General features: G+C 45.2%; 1 protein-coding gene across 2 annotated transcripts in view; it reads left to right on the top strand.

Moving 5' to 3' along the window:
- The window catches only part of dock2 (dedicator of cytokinesis 2), an 84,758-nt gene extending 70,205 nt beyond the window's left edge, over positions 1 to 14,553 (top strand). For both annotated transcript variants that reach the window (XM_076046738.1, XM_076046737.1), the window contains exons 32-51: positions 263 to 411; positions 668 to 753; positions 1,888 to 2,044; positions 3,869 to 3,909; positions 5,662 to 5,752; positions 6,679 to 6,789; positions 7,200 to 7,289; positions 8,180 to 8,284; positions 9,125 to 9,266; positions 9,541 to 9,622; positions 9,730 to 9,814; positions 10,356 to 10,442; positions 10,567 to 10,743; positions 11,370 to 11,453; positions 11,559 to 11,696; positions 12,132 to 12,259; positions 13,002 to 13,203; positions 13,334 to 13,439; positions 14,037 to 14,185; positions 14,335 to 14,553. In XM_076046738.1, coding sequence (XP_075902853.1) covers positions 263 to 411; positions 668 to 753; positions 1,888 to 2,044; positions 3,869 to 3,909; positions 5,662 to 5,752; positions 6,679 to 6,789; positions 7,200 to 7,289; positions 8,180 to 8,284; positions 9,125 to 9,266; positions 9,541 to 9,622; positions 9,730 to 9,814; positions 10,356 to 10,442; positions 10,567 to 10,743; positions 11,370 to 11,453; positions 11,559 to 11,696; positions 12,132 to 12,259; positions 13,002 to 13,203; positions 13,334 to 13,439; positions 14,037 to 14,185; positions 14,335 to 14,397 — 2,273 coding nt within the window. In that variant the 3' untranslated portion in view covers positions 14,398 to 14,553. The remainder of the gene's footprint in view (positions 1 to 262; positions 412 to 667; positions 754 to 1,887; positions 2,045 to 3,868; positions 3,910 to 5,661; positions 5,753 to 6,678; positions 6,790 to 7,199; positions 7,290 to 8,179; positions 8,285 to 9,124; positions 9,267 to 9,540; positions 9,623 to 9,729; positions 9,815 to 10,355; positions 10,443 to 10,566; positions 10,744 to 11,369; positions 11,454 to 11,558; positions 11,697 to 12,131; positions 12,260 to 13,001; positions 13,204 to 13,333; positions 13,440 to 14,036; positions 14,186 to 14,334) is intronic.
- The last annotated feature ends 288 nt before the right edge of the window (positions 14,554 to 14,841 follow it).

The raw sequence follows: 14,841 nt of genomic DNA, 5'->3' as shown, positions 1-14,841 counted from the left end.
TGGCTCAGCGATACACCAGAAACTCGTCCAAGCTCCCCCAATCCCCCAAGACGACTGGGACAGACTGAGTGCAGGAGAAGCGGTGATAGAAAATAAATGTCTGTAGATGGAATAACATTTATGATGACACACACCGCTGTGCAGAAACCTCAGAGCTGAAGAGCTGATAAAGCGGCATGTATTCATCATGCATAGGGAGATGAGGTCAGGCATGGTTTCACTTTTTTTTTTTCCCCTTAAATAATGCAGAATTGTCTTCCAGGCAGCCACAAGATCTGTTTCATCCCCGGCATGGTGGGTCCCATCCTGGAGATGACTTTGATCCCAGAGGAGGAGCTGAGACGGGCGACCATTCCCATCTTCTTTGACATGATCACCTGTGAACACCAACACTCGGGAGACTTCCACAAGGTGAAGCAAAGCGAGGAGACACACACACACGCACACACACAAAATTACTGTGACTGTACTGTATGATTACATGTGCATTTTTAGTGCTTCCATGTCAAAGCAAAACATTGAATTTCTCGCTTAATTCAACATTAAAATTGTATGAAAAAGACTTGTTAACTTTGGTTGCATAACAGACCTTTCCTTGCATCCATCCATCCTCTCATTTGTTTCTTATTTCCTCTCTGCTCTCTCTTTTTTTTTTGCTCACCCGCAGTTTGAGAACGAGATTATTCTGAAGCTGGACCACGAGGTGGAGGGCGGAGGGGGAGATGAGCGCTACATGCATCTGCTGGAAACCATGTAAGAGTTGGTGGGGCGCAGGCGAAGCAGACGGTGATGTCTGACAAGTAGGGGAAAAAAAACAAGCTCGGCACAGTGATAAATTAAAGATATCAATTTGGAAAACGTAATTAATCCCAGAGGGCCAGTTGAGCTTCGCATCATACCCACTTTACATGAGTGGGAGTTGTAAATAAAACATGAAACGATGTCAGGAAGCAACATTAAAGCGTTGGCATTCCAGCGGCGTGCAGCTCAGCGCAAGTTTTTAACCCCGGCTCTCTCTCGCTCCGACATGAAGCCACGCAATGTAAATAAAAAAAAGTTCACCAGGTTCAAAGGGACGTCCGACATTTCAATGGCTACGTTCAGCCTGGTTTTTGTAGGGTGCGCCACAAAGACCTTCCTCAAAAGGCAACAGCTCAGATTCACTAATGCATTCCCTTTTGCTTTCTGGGCCACATGCGCATCCCATGGAGTCTATTTGCTGGGCTCCTCTGAGTTCGTAGCAGCTCCACTTAATCTGTCCTTGTCCTTCAGTGCAGAGAGAAGAGCTGGTGTTCTAATAGGAGAAGGTTAAAAGACCTCCAATAAAGTATTTAGTAACATTAAAGATTCTGACGTCGAAAGAGTTCTGCTTCAGCAGTGAGTGTCTTCTCGACCGACCTGAACATCAATCAAGTTTTCATCAAACTTTTTTCTTAAACTGCGCTTTCGCTACTTGGCAAAAGATTTCCAACAGTGTGAGCGACATCCAGCGTTCTCTCCAAATCTATTATTAATCCCCAATAAAACAGAGAAGTACCCATCCAATCTTGTTTCTGACCCTGTAAACCCTTGGCAGAATCCTGTGGATCATTTTTGATGCATTTTGAACTGGGACACTTTGAGAGGGAACTACAGGAATCCAAAATTTGAATTTTTCATGTTCCTGTTTCTAATAAATTTTAGTTGAGAAATGATGACCTTTATCATATCTGTCATTCTGCAGTCACAGAAATGCAGTCTGCTCTGCTACCTCCAGGGTGATGTTGCTCTGCAGCCAGATTAGCGGAGTTAACATTGTATTTGTTTGCTTTTTTTTTTTTCCAACGAAGCAACGCATTTGTAACACACTAGTGCACATTGACTGACGCCTGCTTCTTTGTGTGCCAGCCTGCTGGACTGCGTCTCTGAGAAGCCCCTGCTGAAGCCACAGGTGCAGCACTTTGTGGCCTTGGTGAAGGGGCTCCTCATTCGGCTGCTGGACTACCGCACCGTGATGAGTGAGGACAGCCGCAACAACCGCATGAGCTGCACCGTCAACCTGCTGGTATGTTTCCACACCGCGCCTGAACAGGTTCCGCCTTCCAACTTACAAGCTCCTGCACATCAAAAGGTTTTCCGGCAGAGCCACTTGTCCAGCGTGCGCTATAAGCCGGAAGACGTGTCAAAGACAGTCGTGATGTGTTTTGTTCTCCCTTCCATTTCTTTGACAATTTCATATTTCCTGTCCTTTCCCCCGGCACATTTCATCAGTCCTGAATGCGGTGTGCGTTCCAAGGATTTGCAATCATAGACACGGAACCTTTCAATTCATGTATCACGCTTTGTAGTGTTGACACTGGCTGCAGATCTCAGATGGGCGCACGCGTTTAGACACACATCAATAGACTAATTATAAACTGAGAGGCGAGAGCCGAAAAGAGACGACGCATGTGAAAAGACTTCTGTCAAGGTTCCGTCCGTGAGACGGGGGACTCAGCCCGCAGAGCGAACCGCTGTGCGCCTTGTCTTTACCGCCTCTTTCATGTCTCTCCCACTTTTGGTTTTTCCCGCCGATTGATCTAACAGAAACAATTCATCGGTGTGTCTGGTGTCTGGCTGTTGGCAGGAGGTTGCGTCAGAGTCTGTCTCTTTTACATCCTTCCTCTCATGCGATCTCCTAATCAGATTCCCCCCCACGGTATTCTCAGGTTTAGTAATGATTCCATCTCCAGCCATCGCCTCCACGGAAGATTAAATCACATTATTCATCCTCAGGAGCTCTGCCTTCCTCCCCGCAAATGTGCTATCATTCTCATTTACTTTTTCCCCCCTAGTTTTGGTCTTTCTTTTTTTTTTTTTTTAAAGATGGGGAGGACCAGAAAATGATAGATTCAGAGTGTTCTACATGTTTTTGTCACCAGCCTGAGGGCAAGCTGCAAGGAAACGGCAAAGGTGGCCAGTGGCAGCTGTCCATTATCCATTCTCTTTTTATTTGTGTGGCTGGAAGGAGGATTGCTCCTTCCTGCAGACTGCCAGTCAGACTGCACTGAACTATTCATGCACACATGCTGAGAGATGCACAGGTTTAAAGGTGTGGTAGTCTGGATTCCTTGAAAAACAGCAAAATAACACATAAACACAAACACGCTTAAAAATAGATACAGTAATAAACACCCATTCACTTAGTTATTGATATCTGGGTCTGAGTGAAATATGCGCACATGTAATGAGAAGGATTGATGAAGTTGATTGGAATGTTTAATCTCCATTGGAACAGAGCAGCCTCCAACTAGATATTACCTTAAATTAAAGGCCTAGTGCGTAACTTTTCATTTCCAGAACATGGAAACAGGAAACGTGGGAAATTCAACATTAGGGTAAACATCGAGGTGATTCATCTACCGAAAATAAATGGATGCAACATTTGACGTAGTTTAGATTTTATCCCACGAGATGTCACTGAACCTTACACACTGAGCCTTTAAATAATTTTTGTTATTTCCACCGTCAGCGTCTGTGACCTTTGCCAAAATCAAATAGACAAACAACGTACGCACGTGCTGGATGTTCTGCGTGTCCGCATTGAGTTACATCACTTTTTTTTTTTTTATTCTGAAAGCTCATTAAACTCCCACACATTAACACACACACAGCCATTATCAAGGTCACACACTGTGACGCAGTGCACACAACTCACACACCCGACAGCCTCGTCAAACAGTCCGCTGCACAAATACGAAAATTAGAAACTTAACTCCGTGCGGCGCACCCCGATGGTTTTTGTAAATCTCTCTCTGAAACACACACACCCACGCTGGAACGCACACAAGCGCACGCTGAATATGACACTCACCCAACTCCATTTGAATCCTTCTATTGTTTCTTGCAGAACTTTTACAAGGATATCAATCGCGAGGGGATGTACATCAGGTATTTACTCTCTCATTTTAACATCATGTGCTTTTAAAGTGTTGCCTGTTTCTATCACATGTGTGTGTCGTGCGTGTCGTGCGCCTGCGTGCGTGCACGCGCACTTGTCTGTGTGCATTTTCCATAATCTGACAAGGGATTATATGGGTCTCACTGAATTAATGTCAAAATCCATGGGATCAGCTCGTGGTCTGACTGGAGGGAGACTGGAGAGGGAATGATGAGATGGCCCTGAGGAAGGGAAGACGTGAAGGAAGGACGAGTTGTTGGCGGCGGCGGCGCCACATTAAACATCATTAGTGATCTTCATGTGTGCTTATCTCAGCGGTCGACCGGCCGCCTGCATACATCCTACGGAGGACGTGTTAATACCCGGCCAATCAAGTAAACACTTCCCTGCAAATTTACACAAAGGCTCAACATCTGCTTTGCACAATAAGCCGCAGCGACTCTCCGGTGCCCACGCACAAGATGTACAGCTGCCCCAGGCCAAAGCGTCGACGCCACTAAACCAAATGATGATATGGCCCTTAGCCCGCAGCCGAACATTTAATATACCGCTGAGAGGCTAAATGGACGTGCATTAATGCCTTTTTTGTCTATGTTGAGCCAAATTGCTCCCCAGTGGGAGCCTCTATTACCCATTCACACCCTCAATCTCAGTGTGATAGCGAAGGGCACCACGCTAGGAGCAGATCTGCTCAGCGGGAGCCGTGATTCCTTTCCAACTTCGTCTCTGGTAAAGAGACGGAGCGGCCGCGGCGCTTCGAGGTCCTGTATCGCGCTCAAGGTCACTCGCTGCTGCTGTTGAGGATTCAACGGATGGGGGATAACCTGATTCTTAAAGGAGGAGGGAAGAGTGGGGCGGCTCTTACAATTCGCAGGATGAAAGCCAATAAAATCGATGAGGACTTAAGTTTGACCTTTGCCTGGATTTGTTCATCCTTAACAGCTGATAATAAAAACAAATATTTACTGAAAAATCAGTGAACACCAATGTCAGGCAAGCAGAGTCACAGGACGATTGGGTTGCTTTACTGACCGTAGCGAGAAAATGTGTAGTATTTATTTTTTGGTTTCCGGCGCAGCTGCCCAGTAATGCAACCACAACTGAGTTTGACAGAACAGAAATACGAAAAGGAAAAATGTGCAAATTCTCTCCACTCAGCGCAGCACCTGGTGGATATTCCAAGTGGCCGGTTTCACTGGCCGCTGCTTTCAGCTTTGTCATCAGCGGTGGAACAGAAAAGTCCAGCCGTGGGTAAAATGTTGTCTTCTGACAGATGGAGACCAAGAATAAGACCCCAAAACTGAGAAAAAAAAACCCCAACAAACAAAACAACACAAGAGCAATTAACTTATGTGCTGCACTGGCAGCCAAACGCTCCTCAACTTTCCCTCCATTTCAAGCCGCTGACAAACTTTCTTTTAATTGCTTTGCAACATCTGCAGCGCCAACAGAGAGACACTCTCGTGAGTCTGCGCCGTCTGCGTGCGTCTCACTGACCTTTTTTGTCTTGCCTACAGTGCACTTCAGTGATGTGTGTGTGTGACTGAGATGGGTGAGAGACACTGACTGAACGAGACAGTGAGGAATGTGATTTATTCCAGGCAGCGTTTCGGGTTGCCAGACAGTGGCACCTAGTGGACTGGCATTGAATTTCTTGTGACCTTTTGTGAATGTGTGTGTGTGTGTGTGCCTGCGTGTGTGTGTGTGTGTGTGTGTGTGTGTGTGTGTGTGTGCTTGCCCAGGTATCTTTACAAGTTGAGGGATCTTCACCTGGAGGGTGAGAACTACACCGAGGCGGCTTACACCCTGCTGCTTCACTCTCGCCTGCTGAAGGTGAGACACAAACAGACACGCATATGCAAAACACACATTTACACACACATATTCACAGCTGTATAAAGAGGTGATTCGTCATTCAACACCGCTGCCACTGTCTTCTACCTAATGAGGTATATCCGCCATGACAGAGGCACTTTTTTTTTTCCTTTTTTTTCTTTTTTGCACCGGCTCATAATAAATGGCCGCAGTGTCCCCGGCCTCCAACTGACTGGGCTCCAGGGTGACTTGACGGCGGCGACACTGACCGGTGCCGCCGTGATTAATGCGGCAAGTGCCGGGATCCGCGTTTTGTGTGTCTGCGCCTGTGACCTCTCCTGTCTGCTCGTCTCTGTTTTTTACGAGGCACTCAGAGGCTCGTGGAGACGGACGGCGGAGGGGTCTCTCCCTCCTGTCTGGTGTAATTACACCCGGAGCAGTTAAATCTAACGTTCGTCATAATCTCCGCTCGTCGGCAGTCACCCTCGTTTCACGTTAATGTGATGAGCAGGCAGGAGCGCGAAGCCTGGCCGCCCACTATCTCCCCCCGACACATTTTTAAGTCGATAAAACAGTTCCACTAATATAATTCACTTTTGGGGATCACTCAGCTTTTTTTTTTTGTTGTTTTTTTTTGTCTTCGGTTCTTTAAGTGGATCTGTATGAAACACTGTCTGGTGGAAGATTAGCCATTGTGTCAGCTATATGAAAGATGTGCATTGTTCTGCCTAATTTGTTGAACGCTCTGATTTGGGGCCAAAAATTTTACGCATGACAACAAAGGAAGTCCTATCTCGGAGTTCTCGCTCCCTTTTCCTTTACTCTAAACAATGATAAATGAGAGCAGAGAAAATGTTTCGCTATCAACAAAAAAAAAGAACTAATCCAATTTTCTTTGCTCTGTGTCTCCTGCTCCACCGCCACCGCCGCCGCCGCCGCTGCAGTGGCTGGATGAGATCTGCAGCCCACAGTTTGAGTCCCACGGTTCACAAATCCAGCGGCAGCTCAAAGAGACGCTCTACGACACCATAATCGACTACTTCGACAAGGGCAAGGTCGGCAAAGTTTGCTCTTAAGAAAAAAAAACCTTTTTAAGGGATGCATCAGTGCTCATCAGGCCTTTGGGACCATCGCTGGTGAATTTCTGAGAGAAAAGCTCTTCTGCCCTTCTAGCAGGGGAATGGCAATTAACATTTTTTTTCTTTTTTTTCATTGGATTGACCAAAAGATAAAGAGATGACTTGTTTAGATTGAGACAGCGGTGGCGCCAAGGCCGAGAGCGGCAGTGTGTTTCAACCCATCCGTGTTTGTACTGGGAGCTTTGCGCTCTTTGAAGCTGCCGTCAGCCCCACGTCTTCCTTTTGAGACACAGTCTTAGATTTTGCTGGATGAACTCCCTCTGTGTGTAGGGTATATTGAGCAGCCTTTCTCTCTGTCTCTTTTGCTAATGTGTGTGTGTGCTCAGATGTGGGAGGAGGCCATCACTCTGTGCAAGGAACTGGCCGACCAGTACGAGAACGAGATCTTTGACTACGAGCTGCTCAGCAAAAGGCTGGTAAGAAGAATCCTGTCATCCGAGACTTCCAACCCGTCTCTTTTGCATAACTGCGCGAGGAGGGCCCGCCCTCCGGCAACACGCCGTGGAATTAAAACCATTTAGAGGGGATGAAAATTACAGCGCCTTGGTGCTCAGCGTATAAAAGTGTTGCTCAAGGATTTTCCCCTTCACATCCTTGGAGGGGAAGTAACGGCAGATATACCTCTTCTGCATCTATCAACTTAATGATTCCGCTTTCCTTCCCCGTTTGTTCTTTCAGCCTTCGCCAGTGTGTTCCTTTATTAAAAAGAAAATGTCCTTAAGGTAAAAGGCTTGTTGGGAAAAGAAAAAAAGCTGAAGTGGATCCGACTAATGTGTTCAAGTAGCATAAGTCACTTTGATGTGTACCACTGTGGTCAGCCTGTAATGCATATTGTAATGATTATTTTAATCTAAAAACTAGAAAACTTTTCTAATGTTTCATGACTCCGAGTGAAAATGTCACACAGCCCCACGTTTGTCTCTGTCATGTCTTCCTTTGGCGTCCCCACAGGAAAGATTTCCCACAACCATGACTCGTTCTTTAACATCAAATCCTCCTCTGTCTCCTCTCTACTTGACCTTCCTTTGCCACCCATAGACACTCTTCCTAATGATTCAGAAATCCCTTCCTCTCTGTGACTGTTGCAGCGGCTGTCTCGGCTAATGGTGAATTTATGTGGTTTTATAAATGAGCGGATGTTGCCCTTGGTTGCTGGGCAATTCATTATTTTTTCCTCCCCTCCGCAGCCGTCACCCGCAAAGCCCTTCCATTCTGTGCGGGGAAACTTTGTCATTGGCGTGAGCTGATTAAACTGCCTCACATCTGACTGTCCTCCGAATTAAAAGCTTCCAATATTTTCTTGCAGGAGAAACAAGCCAAGTTCTATGAGAACATTATGAAGATCTTGAGGCCAAAGCCTGACTACTTTGCAGTGGGCTACTATGGACAAGGCTATCCGCCCTTCCTCAGGGTTTGTATTGCGCATGCACGTCGAATAAAAACACACATTTACTCCGTCTTACACACCAGATGTTTTCAAACTTTGCTCTTGTTTTTTTAATCTGTGAAGCGCTTCAAAATTGCAGCTGCAGCTATTTTTTTTTCTTTACACAAGTGCACGATGTTTAACAGAATGGGACATAAAGAATCTCGTGTAAACACAGAGGGATGCGGATTTCAACAAAGTGCAGAAATAAACTCTGATTACGTCTCTTGTAGTCATTACAGTGTTTTCAGCTGCTGGGCTGTGATGGGGGAATGTCAGTGAGTGAGTTGGCTGCTTGGGCCAGTATTGGCTGATGGTCTGCACGAACCCAATTCTGTGCTGTTGAAATCAGCCACAACACAAACAAGCCTGGTCCCACGACAGCCCTTCATAGCCTGCAGCAAAATAGCAACAATAGCAGCATTTTTCTTTCAAGAGGACGTAAAGTCAGAAGTGAATGATAATACCAAAGTAATACTGCGAAGAAGTGGTAATATATGGACAGCTCAACCCCATACTGGTTTCATTTGTGTGGAATCTCGAAAAGAACAAAGACATGGACTTCCTCAGGGATCAATTATTTTTTTTCATTGATCAGGTCTATCCTGAAATGAACAGACACATAAAAAAAAACATTCCCTGTTATTAATCAGCCTATGACGCACATGACATTGTCAGAATGTTACTGTTAAAGTGGGCTGTAAAACCGTAACACCGTCTCTGAAAAAGCTAAAGAGGATTAGCACAGGAATGTTTGAAAATTGTCCAAGCCTTTTTTTTGTCTTATCTGCGTTATTAACAGCAATCTGCCTCCTTCCACTTAAGAACAAGGTATTTATCCACCGTGGGAAAGAATATGAACGCAGAGAGGACTTTCAGAACCACCTGATGAGCCAGTTCCCCAGTGCCGTGCGCCTCAACACCACCACCATGCCAGGGAGCGATATTAGGGACTCCTCGCTTCAGTGTATCCTTCACAATCACCAGAGTGCGCTCTTCATAATTTTCCAAGCTAGCAAGCTCTTAACGCACACACACACACACACACACACACACACACACAGCTATTTCTTTCTTTCTTTCATTTATCTACCTGTATTTGTGACTTCAATAAATTACAACAAATTCCAGCCCCTGGAGGTTGCATGACTCATTTTCTACAGCCCGTTTATTGATTTTGATGCGGGCTTATCGAGTGAAAGTCTGGGAATAAAGTTTGCTTCCTTAACAGTCTGGTCCAGATATCCAGTGTTTCACAGTGCAGCCAGTCCTTGAGATTCCACCGCGTCTGAAGAACAAACCTGTCCCCGACCAGATTATCAAGTCAGTCAACAGAATGTTCAACTCTGCGTAGGCTTTTATGAGAAGCTCACAATACCTTTCTTTCTTTTTTCACTTTAAACTCCATCTCCCTTGTCTTACAACGGCAGCTTCTACAAATCCAACTACGTGCAGCGTTTTCACTATTCCAGACCTGTGAGGAAAGGACCCGTTGACCCCAACAACGAGTTTGCAGTGAGTATATTGTTGTTTATTTGTTTTTTTAAATGCGTAAAGATGATTCCTTGTCTTTAAATGATCGACTCAGAAGACATAACAGTAATTCTGTCATGTAGCGTCAGATCGTTTTTCAGGATTCCTGATGATACAGACGGACTGTCCAGACTCTTAATTCAATTCAGGATCTGCTGTACTGCATAATGAAATATCAGCCTGTCCTGACAACAGGGATAATAAAATGGGTCAAAGGTAGACTTGAGCTGCCCTTTTTTAATACATTAAGAATATAGTTAAATAATGAGCTCTGTAATGTTAGTAAGGCCGTAGCAGTGGATTTGCAATTGCAGTTTCATTCTACATATTAAAGAAACACTTTGGTATTTACTGTAAAATATGCATTTATAGTGCATATAAAAGTATCGACTGCAGAAAGTTCAGTCTTATTTCCAGACAGAAATATTTCTGGACATGAGTATATGACACAGATGCTTTACCTTGCTTGCTATTTATTAGTTGCTTATGAGACTTTTTGTCTTCTTCTCTATCCACATTTCAGTCGATGTGGATTGAGCGCACGACCTTCACCACTGTGTACAAGCTGCCAGGGATCCTGCGTTGGTTCGAGGCTACCGACGTAAAACACGTACGTCCCTGAGAGAGTTTGCTTTGTCCTCACCATGCGCCTCCCTCCTGTCCTCAATTTCCATTTTTTGTTTCCTCCCTCTGATGCCCCAACGCTGTTTGCACCACTCGCCGTCTTTATCCAGACCACCCTGTCACCGTTGGAAAATGCCATCGAGACCATGGAGTCGACCAACGAGAAGATTCTCACCATGATTAACCAGTATCAGGCTGAATGGAGCCTTCCCATCAATCCCCTGTCAATGCTCCTCAATGGCATTGTGGACCCAGCGGTCATGGGAGGCTTTGCCAAGTATGAGAAGGTAAACTGCTGCATGACTGTCGCACCACACATCATGTCTTTGTTGGTTCAGGTAATGACGACCATTGAACCAAACTAACCCAATAACTAACTAAGACCCAGTTCTTGTGATGTTTTATTTTCCTTCATCTCCACTATTCTTCACTTTGTGTTGTGTTGTGTGTTTTATGTCGCAATTAGACCTTCTTTTGTCTTGTTAAAACCTTCAACTCTGCATTTTTTCTTATCTAAACAAGACAAATGTTGACTGGGTGTATGCAGCATTTTTAAAGGAGCTAAAGCAGAGATTTACCGTCTCAGTACCTTTTCATCCCCCCAGCCCTCAAGACCAGAAGTTAGCGTGTCCTTAAGGGACTGCTTTGCTGCAAGATTCATTTTTCATGATAAATTAACTGCAATTTAGTATCTAAGAATCAGCCACCATCGCGGGCTCAGGGGTCCAAATTGCATTGAAAGTGACGTCCTTGTGAAAGTCTAATGGATACATAACATCATTAGCACTGACCCAAATCAAATGAAGTTATTGTGCTTGTTGAATTGAAATTGAAAGATGAAAACACCTTTTTTTTTTTTTTTCTTTTTTTTTTTCTTTTTTTTTTTCTTTTTTTTTAATAAATAAATGTAAAGGCTTTCTTCACTGAGGAGTACACCCAGCAGCACCCAGAGGACAGGGACAAACTGCTGCGTCTCAAAGACCTGATAGCCTGGCAGGTACTCAAACACAAAAACACACATTCTCTGAATACAGCGGACAAATATACGCGTCATTTTATGGAGGCCATTCCGTTGACGCCGCAGTGCTTATGGTGTTTATAGATCCCATTACTGGGCGGAGGGATTTCTCTCCACGAGAAGAGGGTGACGGACGACTTGCGGCCTTTCCATGAGCGAATGGAGGAGTGCTTCAAGCAGCTGAAGAAGAAAGTGGAGAAGGAGTACGGCGTGAGGGAGCTGGTAGGTTGGACAGAGGCGGAACGAGAGAGAGAGAGCTTTGGTTTATCTCCTAAACATGTTCTTTTCTGCGAGGCTCCATGCAGAGTTGCAGTGCTGGAGCTGCACTAATTGAGCTGGAAATGCGCTGAAGCAGGCATATTTTAAAGATCAAAGTGCCTTTAAAAATAATAGAAAAAAAAAACCCTTCAAGTAAAATTGTTGATGTGGGAGTTCTACCTTTAAATTTACTCACAGTCAGATCAGGGCTGGAATGGTCTGACTGGGGCTAAATATGGTCATTAACTTATAAAAGCGCTCTGCCCCTCAGGAGCGATTTAAGTAATTATGAATGAAAGTGATGATATTGCTGTTTTGTTTTTTCTAGAGCGCTTTTTTACTTGCTTACGCTTTCATTTCATTACCACCGGGTATTACGGGGTGTCTTTGTGCTTCCAGCCGCACTTGGATGAGAGGAAGTCCACCCGGCCTCGCTCCATGCTGCGTTCCATCCGCCAGTCGATCATCTCGATCTCCTCGCTGCAGGGATCAGAATGTGGGACTCCGACGAAGGCGCCGGCAGACAGGTGACATTGACAGTTAGCTTTCATTTAGACTTGAAAAATCAATCGCGTGACCCCAGAGCACGGGTCAGCGGGGCCGCATGCGGCTCTTTCATCCCTCTGATGTGGCCCCCTGTGGCTTTGGGGGAAAAAAAAAATCAGTATTTCATTAAAATGTATTTGTTCTTAGTTGGTTGATTTCTAAAATGTGATTCTAAATTTGAAGATTATGGTGATCTTGTAAAATCAAAGCATGGCATGTAAACTTTTTTTGCTGCTCTTCTGTCTTGAACTTTTCGAACCCAGGTCGACAAACTATGGAGATTTATAAGAAAAGAAAATTGTCTGAAGAAAACAGAACGCTTAATGCTGTTTCATTTTAAATGTCCAAAGGCCTTTGTGGCACCTTCTGCTTTCTAGTCTTTCCCACAGAAAGACAGAAAAGTGTTTCCCACTCAAAGGTCCAAATGGCTCTTTGGGTGGTGAAGATTGGTTGCCCCTGCCCTGGAGTGCCAAGAGCATCACTAGGCAGAAGTGAACCAGAGATGAGCAAAATGACACGACATATGATGTCATTTAGCTCATTTTCTACACATTTTTCTCACATTTAGCTCATTTCCTCACTCACACTATATACAGTATATGAGCTTAAAGCGAGAAAAGAGTGCTAAATGTTCAAATTATATCAGGTAGAAATGCATCATTAAACTTTTACATTCGGCACCCCATATCATCGGTACTCCTTTTGTTCTTCACGCATTCCCAGGGACCTGCCTCCCGAGTCACCCACTTCCTTCACCCTCCAGCGCTCCAGCGGGAGCGTGAGCACCAGCAATTCCGAGGATCTGGTGATGACGGTTGGTGACGCCGAGGTCAGGCTGAGGAAGAGCAAGAAGAAAAAGAAGAGGAGCAGCATGATCTTCATCTCCGAGGAGCGAGAAAGGACGAGCACGCTGGACTGCAAACGGGTGAGGACGGCCTTTTTTTTTCCCATTGGCCGGAGAGACGGTCAGGTGACCTCAAGAGTAGGAAGGAAGCATCAGAGGAAGATGAGCAGGGCGATGACGCTGCCGTTGCATGATCTCTGTCTCCCCCTAGCTGTCAAAGAAGCAGGAGTTCCGCAGTGACACCAACCTGTCTGAGCCCAACGTGGAACGCGTGTCACTGACCAGCGCCAACTCTAGATCCCTGCCAGCCATCACAGGTGACAAGGACACACAAAAAAACTTAAAAACATGTACAACATTTTGCAGTGTTTGCTCTGAACTATATCTCAAATTAAAAAAACACAGATTTGGTTCTGACAGAGAGAAAGAACTGGGTTTTGTTTCAAATAAAGTAAAAAAGAAGACGCCACTGCTTCAGTAGCTGTCCAAGTTCACTGTGCAGTGAAAGGAATTTTTACAAAAAAAAACAAAACACGAAGCTCATGACAGTTTAGAGACTAAATGGTTTTTGATGATCTCGTCCCTGTTTTAGTAGCATAGCATATTTAACTTCAAATTAGAGTATGGAGCCACAATTTACTTGATTCTCTCTGGCATCCTGCCACGTTGAACTCAGCCAGCCCTGCAGTGGTGTTAATATGCAGCCTCTGATTAGTACCACAAGCTGTGCAGCCGTGCGGAACAGAACCTCGGCGCCACTGGCATCGCCAGGGCAATATTTAATCAGTTAAGCGGCTGCAGGATCCCCCCCCCCCCCCCCCCCCCCCTTAAAAAAAGCAGGAAGAAGCAGCTGCTTCCTTCCTGGAAGGCTGGGAAGAGGATATAAAACAGCAATGGATGGTTGTTGCCTGCAGGTTTGTCCCTGGTGGTGGCGGGGGGTGCAGAGGAGGTGGAGTCTTCCAAGTCCAGGAGGGACAGTAAGAGCATGTCTGTCAGCGGGACCTCGGACAGAACTGCCGACAGAAGGTCAAAGGGCGTCATAAACCTCCTCTTCAAGTCCAAGGTGAAACACAAAGCGTATACCCTAACCCTTCTCTCTACTCTAACCGTGTGAGAGAAAGCAAGCCAGCTTCCAATTCTTCATTTAACCTGCCAACACTCGCACACTCGTCACAATGGCTGTACTAACGCCGTGCACCTTTGCTTCAACAGAGCTCCAAGTCAGACGACGTGAAGTCCACCGATCCCAGCAAAGGCAGTAACAGCCACTTCTGAGATGCCTGTTGTTAATTCTCTTTTTGACCATTCATGGATTTTGTCTGTTTATGACAGAAAGTTTTTGTATTCACTCATTTGCATGCTGTCGCAGCACCACTGTTGCCTTAATGTGATTGATTCTGCCTGTCAATAAAGACTATTTCCGTGGCTCGACCTTTTTCTTGGTAATTCAGATGAATCCCAGCGGTGCTAAATGCCACCCCACCGCTTTCCAATCAATTATCCCTCTACGGGAATAAGCAAACACAAACCAGCCCATCGGTTTTTGCCGGATTAAAAAGCTTCTCACCGCGCGGGTTTGTTCTTTGCGCTGTTGCGACGAGTAATTTGATAAAGCTGATGACAATGGTGCAAGCTGATGCTCTTTAATGTGAACATTTCATCAGATATTTGGTGCTAATACCAAAAGAGTGAACATTTAATTTTTTTTTTTTGTTTTAT

The sequence above is a fragment of the Nelusetta ayraudi genome, unplaced genomic scaffold (genome assembly GCF_046127955.1).
Source record: "Nelusetta ayraudi isolate G7.1 ecotype Tasmania unplaced genomic scaffold, CSIRO-AGI_Nayr_v1 ptg000090l, whole genome shotgun sequence".
NCBI classification, from domain to species: Eukaryota; Metazoa; Chordata; class Actinopteri; order Tetraodontiformes; family Monacanthidae; genus Nelusetta; species Nelusetta ayraudi.
The sequence above is the reverse complement of the archived record's forward strand: the minus strand, read 5'-3'. Positions and strand labels throughout refer to the sequence as shown.